The 16,211-nt window shown below is 41.4% G+C and overlaps 1 protein-coding gene across 1 annotated transcript in view; it reads right to left on the bottom strand.

Annotated features, from left to right (window-relative positions):
* Nucleotides 1-14,536, bottom strand: part of LOC104506526 (protein CBFA2T1-like) — a 16,985-nt gene extending 2,449 nt beyond the window's left edge. The window contains exons 1-2 of the mRNA XM_010147500.1: nucleotides 14,472-14,536; nucleotides 8,486-8,676 (exon numbers count right to left, since the gene is read on the bottom strand). Of these exons, the coding sequence (XP_010145802.1) occupies nucleotides 8,486-8,644 (159 nt within the window). The 5' untranslated portion in view covers nucleotides 8,645-8,676; nucleotides 14,472-14,536. The remainder of the gene's footprint in view (nucleotides 1-8,485; nucleotides 8,677-14,471) is intronic.
* Nucleotides 14,537-16,211: the final 1,675 nt, after the last annotated feature.

Genomic DNA, 16,211 nt, shown 5'->3' with positions numbered 1-16,211 from the left:
TATTCACTGTTTCAGGTTCTTTTTGCTCAAACTCTGTCCAGTGCTGGAGAGGTAACCACCTTTGGAAATGGATAGCTGTACTATCCCTGAACACCTTTTCTGTAAAAGACCTCTTATCTTCACGTTGAAAAATAACTGTAAGTAATTTAGAACACTGTCCATGAACACATGCATGCTGAGAGAGTTGGGCTTGTTCAGCCTGGAGAAGAGAAGGCTCTGGGGAGACCTTAGAGCACCTTCCAGTACCTGAAGGGGCTACAAGGAAGCTGGGAAGGGACTTTTTACAAGGGTCTGTAGTGACAGGACAAGGGGTAATGGGTTTAAATTGAAAGTGGGGAGGGTTAGATTAGATATCAGGAAGAAGTTCTTCACAGAGAGGGTGGTGAGGCACTGGAACAGGTTGCCCAGAGAAGCTGTGGATGCCTCATCCCTGGAAGTGTTCAAGGCCAGGCCGGATGAGGCTTTGAGCAACCTGGTCTAGTGGAAGGGGTCCCTGCCCATGGCAGGGGGGGTGGAACTAGATGGTCTTTAAGGTCCCTTCCAACCCAAACCATTCTGTGATTCTATAATTCTATGTGCAGACATAGTTATGCATGCTGCAAAATGACCTGGCAAGTTTGTACTGCGATTTCAAAGAGACACAATGCCTCATCCTACTGACCACAAGGAGAACAAACCGTGATCAACTGGATTCTCCTTCTTTTGCTTATATCAATATTTCTTTTGCTTATACCAATATTTCTCAACAGTCACATCATACTTGGGAAAGTTGCATTTTGCCAGCTTGATGCTCGCAGCACTGTGCTCGGTAAACATGGTGTAATTCTGCTCCAACAGTGCTTGCTCACCTACTGTCAGGCCTGCTGATCTCCTCGCTCCTTGTTTCCAACTAAATTGCTAGCCTTGGGTTTGGCACATCATTCCCCGTATGCCCTCATCTGAAAACAAATACACATGTACAAAACCTCCCCATGCAGACTTCCCTCAAGAGGCACTTTTCCTCACCTGGAATAATGCTGAAGTCAATCAGCACCTGCCCAGGTGCAGGAAACCTTCCCCCGTGTGGATCCAATTGTAACACTGAAGCGTGTTCTTTAATTGTGCTGGATTTATTATGGGGATTTCACACTTTTTATACTCAAATACTTATTTAGTTAATACATGCTAATTTCTGAGTAATCTTCATTTTGCTTCCCTTTTTGGGGAAGGCCTATCTGCACAGACAGACCTGTCTCGACGTGACCAGAGCATCGTAGTATCTTACCACAAGATCTGTATTGATGTCAGAAAACAGTAATTTAATTTTAACAGTATTGGTTCAACCTTCTTACTAAAACATTCATCAACTAACTATCAGCCTGTACAAAACACAAGAAGTGATACATAAGTGCAAGATTTTAATGAAGTGACAAAGCTCTAAGCTGACTCCTTACATGATTACCTTAATGTGTCCTACATTGTCTGGTATGTGATTTTTGTCCGTTGGACATATTATTTCTAATTTAACAGGTCATTACAGCTTTATTGTAATTGTGGGAATAAAAGCACATAAAATACAAGAATTTCAAAATAAATTTTACAGCTCACATTTATGCAACAACTTATTGCATTTAAAAATTACTGCAGTGCAAATTAGCACGCACACATGCCATGGGGAGCTTGCACTGTGACGGTGGCTGGATTTAACATGCAGAACTCCCTGTCCTACACAGCCCTCACCACTATGGCCATTCACTGCTCCTTCCCATGTGTGAGTAGTGAGAAAAACAGCAGTAAAGATCAGGCTCAAGCACCACAAGCTTTGGCTTTCTGTTCTCATGTTCTACCAAAGAAAAGCCAGACTCGAGATGCCAGCTAATGGCCTTGGCTATGCTTTGTACACCTTTGCTCACATATGCCCATTTGATCCACACACCACAGGCAGAGCTTGAGCTCACTACAGGATTGAGCACGCTCAAGGTATCTTCCATCCTGGGAAGCTCTAGAACTCGCTATAAGGTCTAAGCAGGTACTTCCATACCGGCAAAATGGAGTGCCCTGGCTGAACTGCATAGACAGCATCTCAGATCAGGGACCACAGTGTCATGTTGGTGACAAGATGGCAATCATCATACGAGGGTGTATGAGCAGGACTATGGACTGCTTTACACCTGATTTAAAACTCTCCAACTCCAAGGACTGGCAAGACCCAGCCTGGAGTACTGTCCAGGTTGGGATGATGCATTTCAAACACAGCAAGTCAAGTAATACAAATAAGGCCTGGAGAGAACACAGAGAAAGACAACCAGAATAATCAGAAGTCAGCTGATTCACAGGTTACGAGCAAAAGACTGAACAAACTCAGACTACTAAACCTAGGAGAGGTAGCCTGAGAGAGGATCATAGCACCCAAACATCTTGGAGCCTACTGCAGTGACACAGGCAGTGATCATGTCTACACGGATGAGCAGGAGAAGTAACGGGATCAAACATCTTCAAGAAAAACTGGAAAGAGATGAGAAATCTTTTTAAGGACAGGCATAAATTGCTTAGAGGTTCTGGAGAATCTCTATCACTAAAGGACAGGAAGACAGAAATCATACAGCTAGTTGATCATGCACTGGGAAAGGGAGTAGCAGATCTCTCAAAGCCTCCACTGGCCTATCTTCTCCATCTTTAGGTAGTGACCTACACACTACACTTCCAGCTTGTGCTTTATAGAGTTCCAGATGTAGGTAAAACTGGGAAGAGGACTGGATTACAGTTTAACTCTACATTGATTTTCCTCTGAAACAGTGAGGTTATACAAAAGGCCAGATTCTCAGACTACATAATTCAATTTAACTTCACTACCTTGAAAATGGATTAATTCAAAGAAATTGGCCTAAATTACACCAGATGGGAATCTTGCGCTGAATCTATGCCACCGATCATATTTCATCCTTCTCTTTGTACTGACAAGGAACATCAGTCTTAGGTCAGAGCCTTATCTTAGGTCAGACTCTTAATTCTCATGCACTTAAGCTTCCACCTTCAAACAACAGAACTCAGAAACTTCTGTTTGCCATCATGAAACTTCTTAAAAACAAATGGTCTCCATTTCTGTGGACTGCAGTAGCAGGACACATATTTGTCCATAATTTTGCCCACCTTATCCTATCGTATTTGAAATAGTCCACCACAGTTGAGTATTTGCTTTCCTCCGACACCTCCAGCTGACACTCTGTGTAGAGCTGCCTTCAGGAAGAAAAAAAATGCCCAAATGGACCTTGACATGTCAAAAAGACGATGAACTCTGAAATGTTGTAATCCAGTGTCAAACACTGCGCTGTCATCTTTGACAAATTCTGGATTTCCCTGGTTCACCAGCAAAGGAAGGATGGTTGGATCACAAGAAAAAGAACATCTAAAAACCACTGAAACCACAGTGGCATAAATTAGAGGACTGTATGAGCCACTGAACACCAGTGCAAAAAAACAGCAAAGTTGTTTATGAAAATTCTATCCCAGACCTGTTGGAAAGGGAAACACATTGCTACTTTGGAAATTCCCATGCTGCCTCAAAATACAGCGCTCTATACAGATATGTTCAAACCTCCCGATGCTTCCAGTGAAGTTACACCAATCACTGAACACTGCCAGCTTGCTCAAGCCACTGTTTATTGTGTGAAGTACGTCTATGTTCATACAAGTCAGCATGAGAGAAGCTAAATCCTGAAAACAGAAGTGCAGAGAAGCATACGGAAGAGACGTGGCAAGCTGGCTAACCACGTTGAGCTCAGCAGTCTGGGGCAGTGCCAGTGTTCACATCTGGACTGATCCTGCGCAGAACACGTGGCTCTGGCGCCTCTGTACCACCCACCACTGCAGGGGATGATGTGCTACTTTCTAAGAGATGCCCAGCCAAAAGAAATTAAACATTAGCTGACATATGTATTCAATTTAATACCAGCCTGAAAACTAGGCTTGCCTGAATCACAGCATCTGATGCTCAGAGTCAGGTTTGCTGGCACAGTCCTGGTCTCAAGGGATTGGTCAGCAGAGATTGAACCCAGCTGTCTTCAAAATGTCAGGTAAGTGTGATATTCACACAGAGCATAAACTGCTGCAGTATAAACAAGCCCTAACATTACACATCTCTTAAAAGCAGTGTTGGACCAGTTACATACTTGTTTTATCTGAGCAGATGTCAGCATCTGCTTTAAGTAGAGAGAACTGAAACATTTGTGTTCCTTACCCAGCCCCCACCCTACCCAAAAGTGAGGAAGAACACAAGAGCGTCAGATTTTTCAGTGGCATATTATACCAGAACAGAAAGACAGATGTTTTGATGATTCTCCACCCCACCCCCCCTACAATCTGGGCAGCCAGTCTCTTTGCTAAGCTGTTCACCCTTGCTATTAACATTGATTTGCACAACACTACACTGCAGCCAAAGCAAGCAGGCAGTCATTAAAGGGTAGGCTGCTCACACATGTTTCTGTATGTAGCCAAGTCAACTACTGATGAATGGGTCATCTTTTGTCAAGCAACTGTAAGGAACTGGTAAAGAAATAATTTGTGGTTCAGGAACAGCCATGCTGACAGGTAGGCCTTCTCCTTTCCTTCTGCTATCCAACATCAGTGTGCTCTGTTGGACAGTCTTCGACTAGTCTCTCATTATAATACAACTGCAAATAATGAACATGTCCTGGTCAGGCACAAGGTTTTAAGCTGAGAAATTATGGAAATATTTAGAAAGTAAATGTACAGGCACTGAAGCAGTGGCACTGTAAATTAAACAACACTGAAAACATAAGTAAGAACAATAGTTCAACAAGGGACCGGGTCAGGGTCAGAAATTAAAACTATACTATGCAATGTGGTTATTCTCAGAATATTGCAGACCACTTCCTAAAACTGAGGATGCTTCAAAATACCACACCTGCTCTATTAGTCCTCTAACTGTCCCAAGCCCCCTTTATTTTGTTCCAGTCAGTTTAAGAAGTCCAGCTTCACTGTGTTCCTGCAGACAGACTACCTTTTCTGGGTTAAAAGCAAAGCAAAACAACACACACACACAAAAAATCCTAAGAAAACCAGGAAAAAAACGAAACAAACAACTAACAAAAAACCCCAACCACAACACGAGCCCAAGAACAACAACAACCAAATAAAATTTAAACAAAAATCTACTTATCTTTGTGAGACCTGTGAAAGTTCTTGGATGAGGACACTAGACATTATCTTAAAACTACAGTCATTACAAAAATCTTGAGTCTTAGTAGTAGTTATCACTTTGCACTCTGGAGAAGACGGCAATAGGAATCACGCCACAAAGTTCTCACACCAGAGCAGCTCAAGAAGCCTCAGCTAGGTCCAGGTTGCGTTTTACTGAATAACAACCTTAGAGCTGTAAGGAAGAAACCTTGACAGTAGACAGGGAGTGGCCATATCAGATGAAAATTTTATCTGATACTTTAGAAATCTGGTGCCAAACTCCCATCTCCATTCATCGTTTCCACAGCCAAAAGAACAAATGACACCCGTGGGAGAAATATTCTCTGCCAGGACATGGAGATTATACAGCAGCCTATCCGAGCTCTCTTGCAGGTCTTGGCATAACATCCCGCCAAGGATAAAAAATGAGGAGTGATGCTCAGCCTTCCTCTAGACCTGTAAGACTGCTGCTACTTCAGCATCCTCATATTTGGAACTGGAAACATTCCAGCCCTGGAAATATTACTCCAATGCCTTTAGGACACAGCAACTGGTGTTGCTGGAAGCACACTGCTGGGAGTTGTAAACAAAGAGAAGTTATGGAGACTTATAACCGACACAGATGAGGAGGGATGTTCACAGAGAGATCGAGAGATCATGAACACCAAAGCAAACATGAAGTTTTATTCCTCAACTCCGATAACAACAAGGTCTCATCTCCAAAGAAACCCTTTTCAAACACTGGCAATCTGACCTCCTGTCCTCAAACATGAAGGAAAAGTCATAGAATAACAGAACCACAGAATGGTTTGGGTTGGAAGGGACCTTAAAGACCATCTAGTTCCAACCCCCCTGCCATGGGCAGGGACACCTTCCACTAGACCAGGTTGCTCAAAGCCTCATCCAGCCTGGCCTTTGAGACAGCCAGGGATGGGGCATCCACAGCTTCTCTGGGCCAATAGTTGGTCCATTTTTACAGGAGTTATTAAAAAACAAGACAGCCAGAGTTAACAGGTAGTCATGGGAATCACTGGCCTAAGTGGTTGGAGTTGATATAATTAGAAGCTAAAGAGAAACTATTTATAAAAACTTAATAGCCACATCTAACTCTCAAATAATTATCACCGTGGTCTCCCTTCACAATTAACCAAGCACCTGTAAACACAAACTGAGCAAACTTGAGTACTTTCTGAAGGTTTTCCAAAATTTCATTTTTTCACCCCACAACAGCCACCTTGATGAGCCCCTCATGACTTCAGGGGTGAAAGCTGCAGGACTAGGCCACTACACTTTATTTTAAATAGCTCCCAAGTATGTAGTTTGGTCTAGGTCCAGGAGGCTTGTATCCTCCCTGAGGATGCACAGCCCTGAGAACATCTGCTACCCTATGAGCCACGTTTCAGTAGAACACAATTAAAATAATTATTTGCCTTTGGTTTTGAAGTCCTGTTTCCAAGAAGTGAACAACCTTGTAGGCAATTCTTCTGGAGATAAAGAGGTCTGTTGTTATACAGCCTCTTCCAGAGCTGTAACTGCTCGGGAGTGAATCACAGCTCACAAACTCCTTTGGATGCACATTTCCTTGTGGAAGAATGGGCTGTATGTATTGGCACATAAGTACTTCCTCTGTCCTGCCTACACTGTATCAGCTCACTAAACAGATTTAATTTCACATTTCCTCCAAAGGCATTTACACCTTTGGAATCTTGGTTTTAACAATAGAAGTCTCTTGGATACATATACCCGCACAAAATGACAGCTCTTTAATGATGCTAAGTTAGACAAATGCCCTTTCTATGGACACAGTGCAGGAAAAATGTCCTTGAGTATCTCAGATACAAAATGCCAATAAATTGAATTTATGTCTCATTTAATCTACAATGGAACAGTTAGTACTTAAAGGGTACATACACTTCCCCTAGTCCCTTTCTTCCTGAGAAACTTTCAGATGCTGAAAATCAATTCCTTTTGTCTCCTTGTTATTCATCTGCTACACATTAAGGAGAAACTCTGGGCATTCAGTGATCCCACAATGGTCTTTCATCTCCAGAGAAGCCTGGTACAAATTAAAGTCTTACGCTCCCTCAAATTACGGATGCATACTGCAGCATGCCACTGACTTATCTGCTCGTGATCTTTGCCAGTTCTCTCAGCAGGCTGCAGCTAGCTCATCTGCATCTTTCAACTTAAGTGACTCTTCTACAGCGCTGCCCATCCAGCCCATGAAAAGTGCTTTGACAATAACGTACACAAACATACACCCCCACACAACAGGTACTGCTAGCTACTCTTTTTTCCAACTCCCATATTTAGAATTTATATGAAAAAGCGGGTTTACTACAGCCAAGATCTTAGTACAAGAACAGTAAATACTTCCTGAAAATAATGTTCTTTCATTTCAGTGGCCTTGAGAGATGAAGGTTATATACAAATGACTTTTAACTGACGTCATTTCTTTGTCATATCTGTTTTTAAGGGTGGTTTTAACTTAGGACATTGTTTTTCTGTAGCAGATGTAAAACTTAATCACTATCTAGACTGCAGCACTGGTCAAACACACGTTTCTCTTTCACCCCCAGCTTCCAGATAGTCGTGCTGCTGGATGTCCCATAACCACAGTAATTCAGGGCTTCCACTCTCAGGTCTCAAAGTAAATCAGGGTTTAACATGCTTATCCTTGTTTTACTCTTTGTTGCTCTTTCAGTCTATTTTTCCTCCTTCCAAACGATTTTTGCCTGCTCCTCAACTCTCAAATATTCCCTGCAGCCAAAGTAACACATTCAAAATCAGGAAACACTTACAGACCTACATTCAATTTCTGTCCTACAGGAACCATCATCTTCTGCTAATTGCTGCTACATCCAACACTTTCCCCAGACAAGCTCTTAGCCACCTTGCTCTACAATCTCTTAAATAACTGTTTCTTTGTTTAAATTAGATTTCAGCATGAAAGATTTTCCACCAAACCACCTTATTATCTATTCACTGAGGTAGTTTGAAAAGTGGTACAGCAAAGCTACTGAAAAGCTAAATTAGAAATGTGTGCATTATATGTAACTCTGAAGAGCAGCTAAAAGGTGAGAACGTAGCTTAAGTTCAGTAGCTATTTTGGGCTCAGATTACAACGTAGCCAAGAAAATTTGGAGCTCAGCGTGTGCCTGAAATCTGCGTCCAAAGCGACTGTGCAAACAGTTAATAGTGGGCACTGAACTCCGACGTCACACAGCCAGCGCCAGCCAGACGAAAGCCAGCCCCGATACGCCTGTGGCTGCAGCCAGAGGGGATGCCCGCCCCGCAGAGACCTCACCTCGCTCGAATCCTCCTGTTGATTGATGACAGCTAGTGCATCCTCCGCAGCCTGGCGCTTGGCTTCCGCAACAGTGCGTTCCATCTTGGCTCTCTCCGAAGTGATCATGTCGTGAGCTTTCCGCTCTGCCTCCGACACTGCCTTCTGCAACTCGGCCATCGCCTGGCGCTTTACTTCATTGACAGCTTCCTCTGCAAAGGAGGGAAGAAATCCTCATCAGCACGGGGCGCCGGGCACGGGGTTACGTAGGACTGATGGGTGAAACACAGCGGGGACCGTTGTACTGACAGTCTTCACTTTGAGATGAAGGACACAGAGGAAAGGGTCCCTGCCCATGGCAGGGGATTTGGGACTAGATGGTCTTTACGGACCCTTCCAACGTAAAGCGTTTCAGACCTCTGCTGTGTTATTTTTGTAATCTTCTTCAACATTTTACTTGGAAAACTGGGATTGAGTATCTTTGCCAAAAATTATTATTTAAGACTTAACATTACAGATTTTTTAAAAAATGTACTGTTAAGCTTTGGAAATTAAGACAAGATTTATAGTCATTAACAATTTTTTCCCATATGCTAACGAATAAATACATGATGTTAAAAAAAAAAAAAAAAACCAACTCCAAGAGTTTATTTAAAATCTTTTAATCACTGGTCTAATATCTTTTCCTGGACATATAATTTTATGAGCCAAAATTTAAAATTTGTTTATGAACATTCATTTGACCTCTTGATCTCTCCTTCAAACCCATGTTTACACTGTGAAGACTCGACTTCCTGGCTCCGCTGAGCTCTTGAGCACCCCACAGCCAGCAAGGCTTCGGTGCACAATTAACACTGAGCAGGGGCACACCGCTTCATTAAATTCAAACCTTCCTGCTTCCTGAAAAAGAACTACGTCAGTGCAAGCCGTTTCTTTGGTAGACACTAGCGTCGGATCTTTTATTCCGGAAAACATGGATTGTCACAAATTAGTTATTTGGGTTTTGATGCAGGAAGAGTGTAAAGATTTTACTAATGAACAGTCTTATAATTGACAACTAAAACAAGTAATTTCTTTTTTTTTTATTTTAATTAACTGCTCTAATTAACAAGGAAACCATCCTCCCCCTGAATTAGTTTATCTAATTTTCATCTTTATTCAAAGCAAAATGACAATGATTAATTGAAAATTTAATAAGCAGTAATTATTAACTTGGCAAACCTAGTACCAATTAACACTCTATTAAAACTAATTATGACATGTTTCATTCAAGTGTTTGCACTTAATTGTTTCATGCACTTAAAAACCACCTTAATTAAATGTTCTGTTTAATTAAAAACATAGATTTCTAATAAAAATGTTTTACTGTAGATTAAAATCTAAGTATTGCAACTGTGTTACGGGTTTGAGTTTTAGTCCACGCATTTACCCATGTATTTCGGTGCATGCGCACGCACACCCCCCCAACTCTTACGTATAGATGCTAAGTCAATAAGCCCCTTGAGTTTCTATGTCACATAGCTCTGCACTTGTTATTTTTAAAAAAAAAGGACTATATAAAGTCTCCATTTTCAGTTATTAAGCAAATTACAGTAAAGGTTTAACTTTAAGCCATGTATTGAGCACAATGGTTTAATGAAAATAAGAGTCCTGTACTCTCTGGGTGTGTAATGTGTGTGCATGTCTGTGAGAGATGTTTCGGCTCAAGTTTTTGAGGGAGGGGAACTTAAGAGATAAAACTTATGCCTGTGTTTTTATGAGGCTGAAAATATGCCCTTATATTACCCTACCATAAATGTTGTTTAGGGGAAAGCCTCAGGAGAGGGAAAAATCATACCCTTCAACCACACAGCCAAGGCTTAATTCACTTTGAATATTCAAGGTGAATTAAAATTCTATCTAAGTGGCAATACAGGACAATAATTTTTGCTTACGATCAAAGCTGTAGCTAGACTAATTGTATATGCAAATCAGGCAATTTATATTTAAATTATGCATTCCTATTCTAGTCCCACAGGCACACACAGATCAGCAAAGGGAATTGGTAGGACATTTGCAAGGTGCTTGAATATTTATCACCAACTGCAAACATTCACTGATCGTGAGAAAAGAAATATACACAGGCAAACATACAGATGCAATTTTATTACCATTTTAATAAAAATGAGGCAACTTAAATACAGGCATTTTGTGTCTATGAACTGCCATTATTAACAAAGTGGATTTCTTTCACAAAATCTTTATTCTTGCTGATATTTGCTATGAATAGAAACTATCTTTGTATGGGATGATGCACTCTCATTACACCATATAAATTTACTTGTACATTGAGGTGTTTGCAGTGGTTAGAAATGCCAGTTTAAACTATTACATTAAAAAGAAGCACAACACTCCAACATTTTACAGACTTCCATTTTTATAGTTTTTCATCCTACATAATCTACGTCTTTTCAGTCCAAACATAGAAACTGAACTTTATATTCTAACTTCTATATTGCATGTTTTTTACTAAGCTTCTGAGTGTGAAGATGCTAAATGTGTTTACAAGGCCATACGCCTGACTGATAGTTTTTAATTGGCATGAACTATGGATTGGACTTTAGTATTTCCTTAACTTTGACAACGGAATTTGTGTAGTGCCATACTAAGTGTGAAAACAAACAGTTAAAATATGTCATGTTTTTTGGTCACAATGCACTACCATTGTTTCAATACATCATGAACTCATGAACACCCAAATAAACCAGGCAAAATTTCCTATCACTGATTTTCTGCACATATTCTTAAAATAAATGTTTCCGGTACCTACTTTTATAGGCATATAACACAGGCTTCATAGTTTCAGATAACAATATAAACTCTAATATTTGTGCAGGAAAAGTTATAAGTGACAGTGAAGGAGATTTTATTTGCCTTGGCAGCGCTGTGCTACGAAGACCAAGAGGGATACCAGCACTCTTCCTTTCTCTGCTATTCCAGAGAAAGGAAGAGTGATTAGATTCCAATATCAGAAAACATGGATCTGACAGTTTTTAAAACCAAATACCCAAGATGCACGTATCTGCACACTCCATGTTCCCATTAACGCTAAGCATTGTTTCCTTTTATGGGTGTGCTTGAAATATTCCTTCCCTTTAGAGTAGCAGGAACTCATGAAAGAAGCTCCTAGGGGCCAACAGCCTGTGTGCAATAGGCATTACTCAGCGGGATCAGAGGTCCTTGGAGCTTACTCAGGGGAGGGACTCAGCTCATCATTCACTGCTGTATAAAGCCTGACAGGATGATCCATCAGCCAGCTCCTGGTCACATCCCTTACACCATGGGGCAGTCCACATGGTGAGACAAGAAAGGTGGTGGGCAGGGGTGCCGTCCTCTGCCACCATGACACTGGCATCGTCTCACTCTCAGGCTGACCCTGGCAGAGGGAGCTGGTGACATGGGTTATCTTGGCTTCATACTCCAAAACACACCATCTCTTTCTCTATATTGCACTACCCTGGAGAATGCATAGGGGCCTTACTGTCTTTGTATCACAAAGTATGGTCGTTCCATACCTCTCTGGTAACTCCAGAGCTTCCATCTGGACTGCCATGAAAGTAGGCCTTGCTAAGTGAGAGGGGGTGGCTGGAAGACAGTCTCCTCGTGACACAGAAAGGCAGCAGCCCACAGTGGGCCTGGCATCCTCTCAGTATTTAATAAAGAGAAATAGGTATTTCCAGAGAGCAAGACATCCAACCTATGATCTGACTGATCCTCTTGCCGCTCTCTTGACTGCTGAGGGACACCAAGAACTTGGCTTGGACTCTTCATCTATATATATACACCCATAATTCAGTGAGATGGATCAGGACACGTATGTCTCCTTTCCACTGACATATGAAACTGAATTGGGTTCACATGGCTGTCATTCACAATGTGCTGCACGCTATGCACCTGCTGCAACAATCACAGTCTCCAAAAGTTTAAAGTGAATCCCTTTTTCATATGCCTTTGGGGTTGCTTGTTAACTGTTTTTATGCCAAATTCTTTCACTTCAATGGATACAGCATCCCCAACAGACTTTTATGCTTGATTCAGCTGCCTACACATTGGTCTTTACAGACATTTGAGAGACCAAGATATCCACACTGAGCCAGCAGAAAATTTCTTCTTGACGGGCAGTTGCAGCCCAGCCAGGAAACTACAGAGCATCTCAAATGGCACTAGAGACCTATTCTTACAGACCGGAATTGCACCTTTACTGCCTTGAACCGATTATGAAATTGTGGAGACCTCCAACTTCAGTGCACCCTCCTGAAAACAAAGGCCCCTGATTTACAAAGAGCAGTATGCTTTCTGAAGTTTTACTACAGCTAGTAACAGATACCGGTGTGCGTCCTGTAGAAAGTCAGACTTTTATTTATTCTCCAATTCACAGGCAGGATTTATAGAGGGAATCCGATTTAAAACCACATCAGCATGAAAATAGAGGCTAGAAATGGGACCAAAGGGAACTGATGACATATATGTTCACAAGAAGACAATGTCACAGCTCCTTTACACTACTACTTGTAGATATATGCAGTGTGAATGCACATTCAATTCTATAACTCCAGCCAAAAGCTTCAAATAACAAGTAACTTGCATTCATATCTTATGCATTAACTTTTTTTCTTCTATTGCACTGCCTCTAGGAGTCATAAATGACCTGATATGCCTAAGAGCATCAAAAATTAGATTTATGCAAGAAGAATAAAGTTCCTGAAACTTCACCAAACAATGCTCCTCTTAGTGAGATTTCCTGGTACTGTACAGTTTTTCTTATTTTTAATTTAAGATTTTAACATAAATATGGCAAAGCCAACAATAAAAATACTTCTTGGCATTGAGTTACATAGGCTACACTTTCCTTGGACAAAAGAAAAATATGTAAATTATTTTGTTATTTTTCATAGAAAATTCAACAGTTGCAAAACTACTAAATAACGTATTGGCAAATGTAGACTTTACATGATAAACCCACATCACACAAACAACACAACTTCTTGTCCGAAGCAACGATATACCAGCATAGCATTTTTACACATATATTCCGTAGCTAGTTCAAAATACACCAAAATGCAGCGAGCAGTTACAGGACATATTATCAGAAGGCATCAAAAACTGCTGTATATTTTCCATTTAATCATTAACTCCTGCTCAGACAGCTGCAGTAGACTTCATGGTTATACAGGTGTTCAAAAGGGTATCTATAGAAGCTGAGCTACCTCGCTGGCCCCTCTGAAATCAAGGAAGCTCCGACAGCAATGTGGAAAGGGCAAAGGTTTAGCTCCAGCACTACGATAGGATCCTCGCCAGGAAACTCCTGTGCTCAGGCAGAGTTCTAAAGCATTGAAGAAAACTCTGTACAACCGTAACATCTGCCCATGGTGCTTTTCAAGCTTGGGGAAGACGCTGTCAGTGCCCGTGTAACCACCCCAGAGCAGCTGCTGAGATGTGATCCTGCTTACTTCATTGAAAACCTTGCAAGTTTATGAGCACAGACTTCACTGGGGGCTCACAGGCACAAAATCTTTTTCAAATTAAGAATGGTCACTTTGCATAGCTGGAGGTTTTTCTTTAACAGGTATACTTAGGTTTTTTTCCCTCCTTTGGGAATTTTGACCTTAACTAGGTAAGAACGTTGAAGCTTAAAAAAAAAAAAAATCCCACACAAACCATTTTTTTTAAATTGCTAACAGACTGAAACTTTAGCATATCGAGTTTCAGCCTGAAACCATTATAAGCCCAGAAAATAGGGGTCCTTGATGGAAGTACTGATATCCCCCTAACTATAGCAGCAGATGCTTCTATTATACAGATTATTTCATGTCCTGATCAGTTCCAGTTTAAGATTATTAAACACAATTTTTTCTTGTTACTAGTCAGCCACCCCCCCTTCTGGTTTTTTTTCATGCCTCACATCAGTGCATTAACAACTGCACACAGCTGCCAGAAGACTAAGCTGGTGTTTTTAAACAGTTCTTACCAGCTTTCTTCCAGATCTCCTCTGGCACGTATCCAGACGCAGGCCTGTGAAGGAATTCCCGATGCGATTCTGCAGGAGGAGGGGGGCGGGGCGGAGGGAAAAAGAAAGAGCATCGTAAGCAATGCTTAGAGAAACACCTTTTTCCTTTACTCAGACCAAAAAGAAAAAAATAAAGATATCACGGGAAGTTGTTTCTTACGCAAAATAAAACCGGTGCCATGGCCACAGCTCGCGAACCTCACACAGACCAGATCAATGTTTAGGACTCGAATGTCTCATCTAAAGCCAAGCTGAGACTAATTCGTTTTATTTTTATTTTACAGTGTTTCGAGTCAACTCTACATGGCAGTTTCCACGCTTTTAAGGCTGGGTTGGCAAGGCCAACCGAGGGAGCGACGTGCTTCGTCCCTTGTCATTGTGTTTATGGAAAGGAAGAAGAAAGAGGGCAACAGTCCGCATTTGGCACTTGTGCTCTGCGCCAACAGAACGGCTGCTGATGAGCGGAGATGAAACCCAACGAGTCATTGCAGCGATCAAATAAGCTGTCCACAGGAAAAGAAAGGGGTGTTTCTCTGTGTTCTGAGCTACGCTTTCCTATATCCGAGCCCACGTCGGCAACTGTAGCTGCATGAGTTTGAAAAACAGAACCTTTAACTTTAGGTTAAGCCCCTAAATACACATGCTGCCAAACAACCTCACTGGAGCAGAAGCTCGTAATTCATCCTTATATTTCAATCACATTTTGACAGCTCTTCCCCCCCTCTCCTCTTCTTTTAAAGGGTTTAACCTCTGGGCCCGAGCCTAAGAGCTCTGAAATCAGTAAGAACCCTTCCACACGGACTTCAAAGACACGAGATCAGACAATACAGAAAGAAAATTCACTTTGGCTTGAAATTTAGCATACAGATTCTCAGCAGATGAAAAGCTGCTCTTTTTAAATACAATTTAACAAGTGTTTAACTATCTTTCAAAGTAATACAGAAGAAAATTTAAAAAAAGAAGAAAACACATAAAGGTAAATTCAGCGCCACGACTACTATCCTCTCTGTGACAGAATTCAATCGTCAAAATAGAATAACGATTGATTAAATTAGAGATAAGGTTTGCATCTTCTTAGAGGTGTTGCGAGAAGTTAAACATCCTGTTTGATGTTCTGAGCTCCCAACATAAGTACACGTGCCATTCTTTGAACACTAATTTTTACTAAATATTCTTTTTTGTATCTTAAAAGTTATTGTTCGCTAACTTGGTCAAAAAGCAGTATTGTTAAGAAAAAGGCTGAATTATTAAGTTTCGCAAATCAGTTTTTACACCACCATACATAGGCACACAGTGCTGTTTATGTACAGCAGGCTACAGAATCTTAAATATGTTTAAAAGACGCTGTTTAATGTTGCAGACAGCTAACAAAGGTGGAAAAGACGGGGGCCGTTTCAGCTAGGCACAGAGTAGGGAATCCCAATCCCTGCGCACTGTTCCACAGATGCAGTTTCGAGCACGTGAGCCTGCAGACACCGCCGGGGTGGACTGAATCTTCCCATCTGACAGGCAGCTGAGTGGAATCCCCCAGCTCTTCTGTTTGTCGCTGCAGTATGGGATGAAAATAAAACTGGATTTTTGTAGGCAGAATTTCACACCTCTCGAGCGTAAAATGATGGTGGTGGTGCATGTAAATGTGTGTGCAAGATTCTGCAAGGCAGCTAACTATTTAACATGGGTTTAATCGACATGGCAGAGGAC

This window comes from Eurypyga helias, unplaced genomic scaffold (genome assembly GCF_000690775.1).
Source record: "Eurypyga helias isolate BGI_N326 unplaced genomic scaffold, ASM69077v1 scaffold172, whole genome shotgun sequence".
Classification (NCBI taxonomy): Eukaryota; Metazoa; Chordata; class Aves; order Eurypygiformes; family Eurypygidae; genus Eurypyga; species Eurypyga helias.
Note: the sequence above shows the minus strand (reverse complement) of the source record. Positions and strands in the feature narration are given on the sequence as shown.